Source organism: Calidris pugnax, unplaced genomic scaffold (genome assembly GCF_001431845.1).
Source record: "Calidris pugnax isolate Ruff unplaced genomic scaffold, ASM143184v1 scaffold490, whole genome shotgun sequence".
Taxonomy (NCBI): Eukaryota; Metazoa; Chordata; class Aves; order Charadriiformes; family Scolopacidae; genus Calidris; species Calidris pugnax.
Genome location: NW_015091294.1, coordinates 16,849 through 17,370, shown reverse-complemented (window position 1 = coordinate 17,370; position 522 = coordinate 16,849). Strand labels below are relative to the sequence as shown.

General features: G+C 64.2%; 1 protein-coding gene across 1 annotated transcript in view; it reads left to right on the top strand.

The window, feature by feature from the left end:
• The window catches only part of LOC106899072, a 16,151-nt gene that overhangs the window by 11,424 nt on the left and 4,205 nt on the right, over positions 1 to 522 (top strand). Inside the window, exon 3 of the mRNA XM_014960737.1 lies at positions 226 to 366. Within this exon, the coding sequence (XP_014816223.1) occupies positions 226 to 366 (141 nt within the window). The remainder of the gene's footprint in view (positions 1 to 225; positions 367 to 522) is intronic.

Genomic DNA, 522 nt, shown 5'->3' with positions numbered 1-522 from the left:
CCCTCACGGCGTCCCCCGGTGAGGACGCCTGCCTGCCCTGTGGCACCCAGCCCTGGGGACACCTACGGGGGGTCACCCTCACCTGCACCCACCAGGCTGGAGACCACCACCCCGTCCTCATCCTCAGCCACCTCCTGGGCTGGCAGCCCCCCCAGGAGCCGGGCTGGCACCCCACGCAGGAGCCCGAGAGTCGGTTTAGGGGCAGGGTGGCCTTCTGCACGGCAGGACCAGGGGACACCGGTGTGTCCCTGCTGCTGAGGAACCTCAGCCATCCCGATTTTGGGAATTATTCCTGCTACGTGGCCACCAACGCCAGTGATGTCCCACAGCTCCTCTGCAGCCTGGTGCTGCAGCCCGACGGGGCAGGTGGGGTGGGGTGGGATGGGATGGGATGATGCCCCAGATGCTCCAGGGAGAGGAACTGCTGTCTGTCCCTGAGTTATGTTTCCCCTTTTCCAGTCAGTGGGAACTTCACCGACCCCAACTTTACAAATACAATGGAAAGCCTGGTGTAGTGGGAGT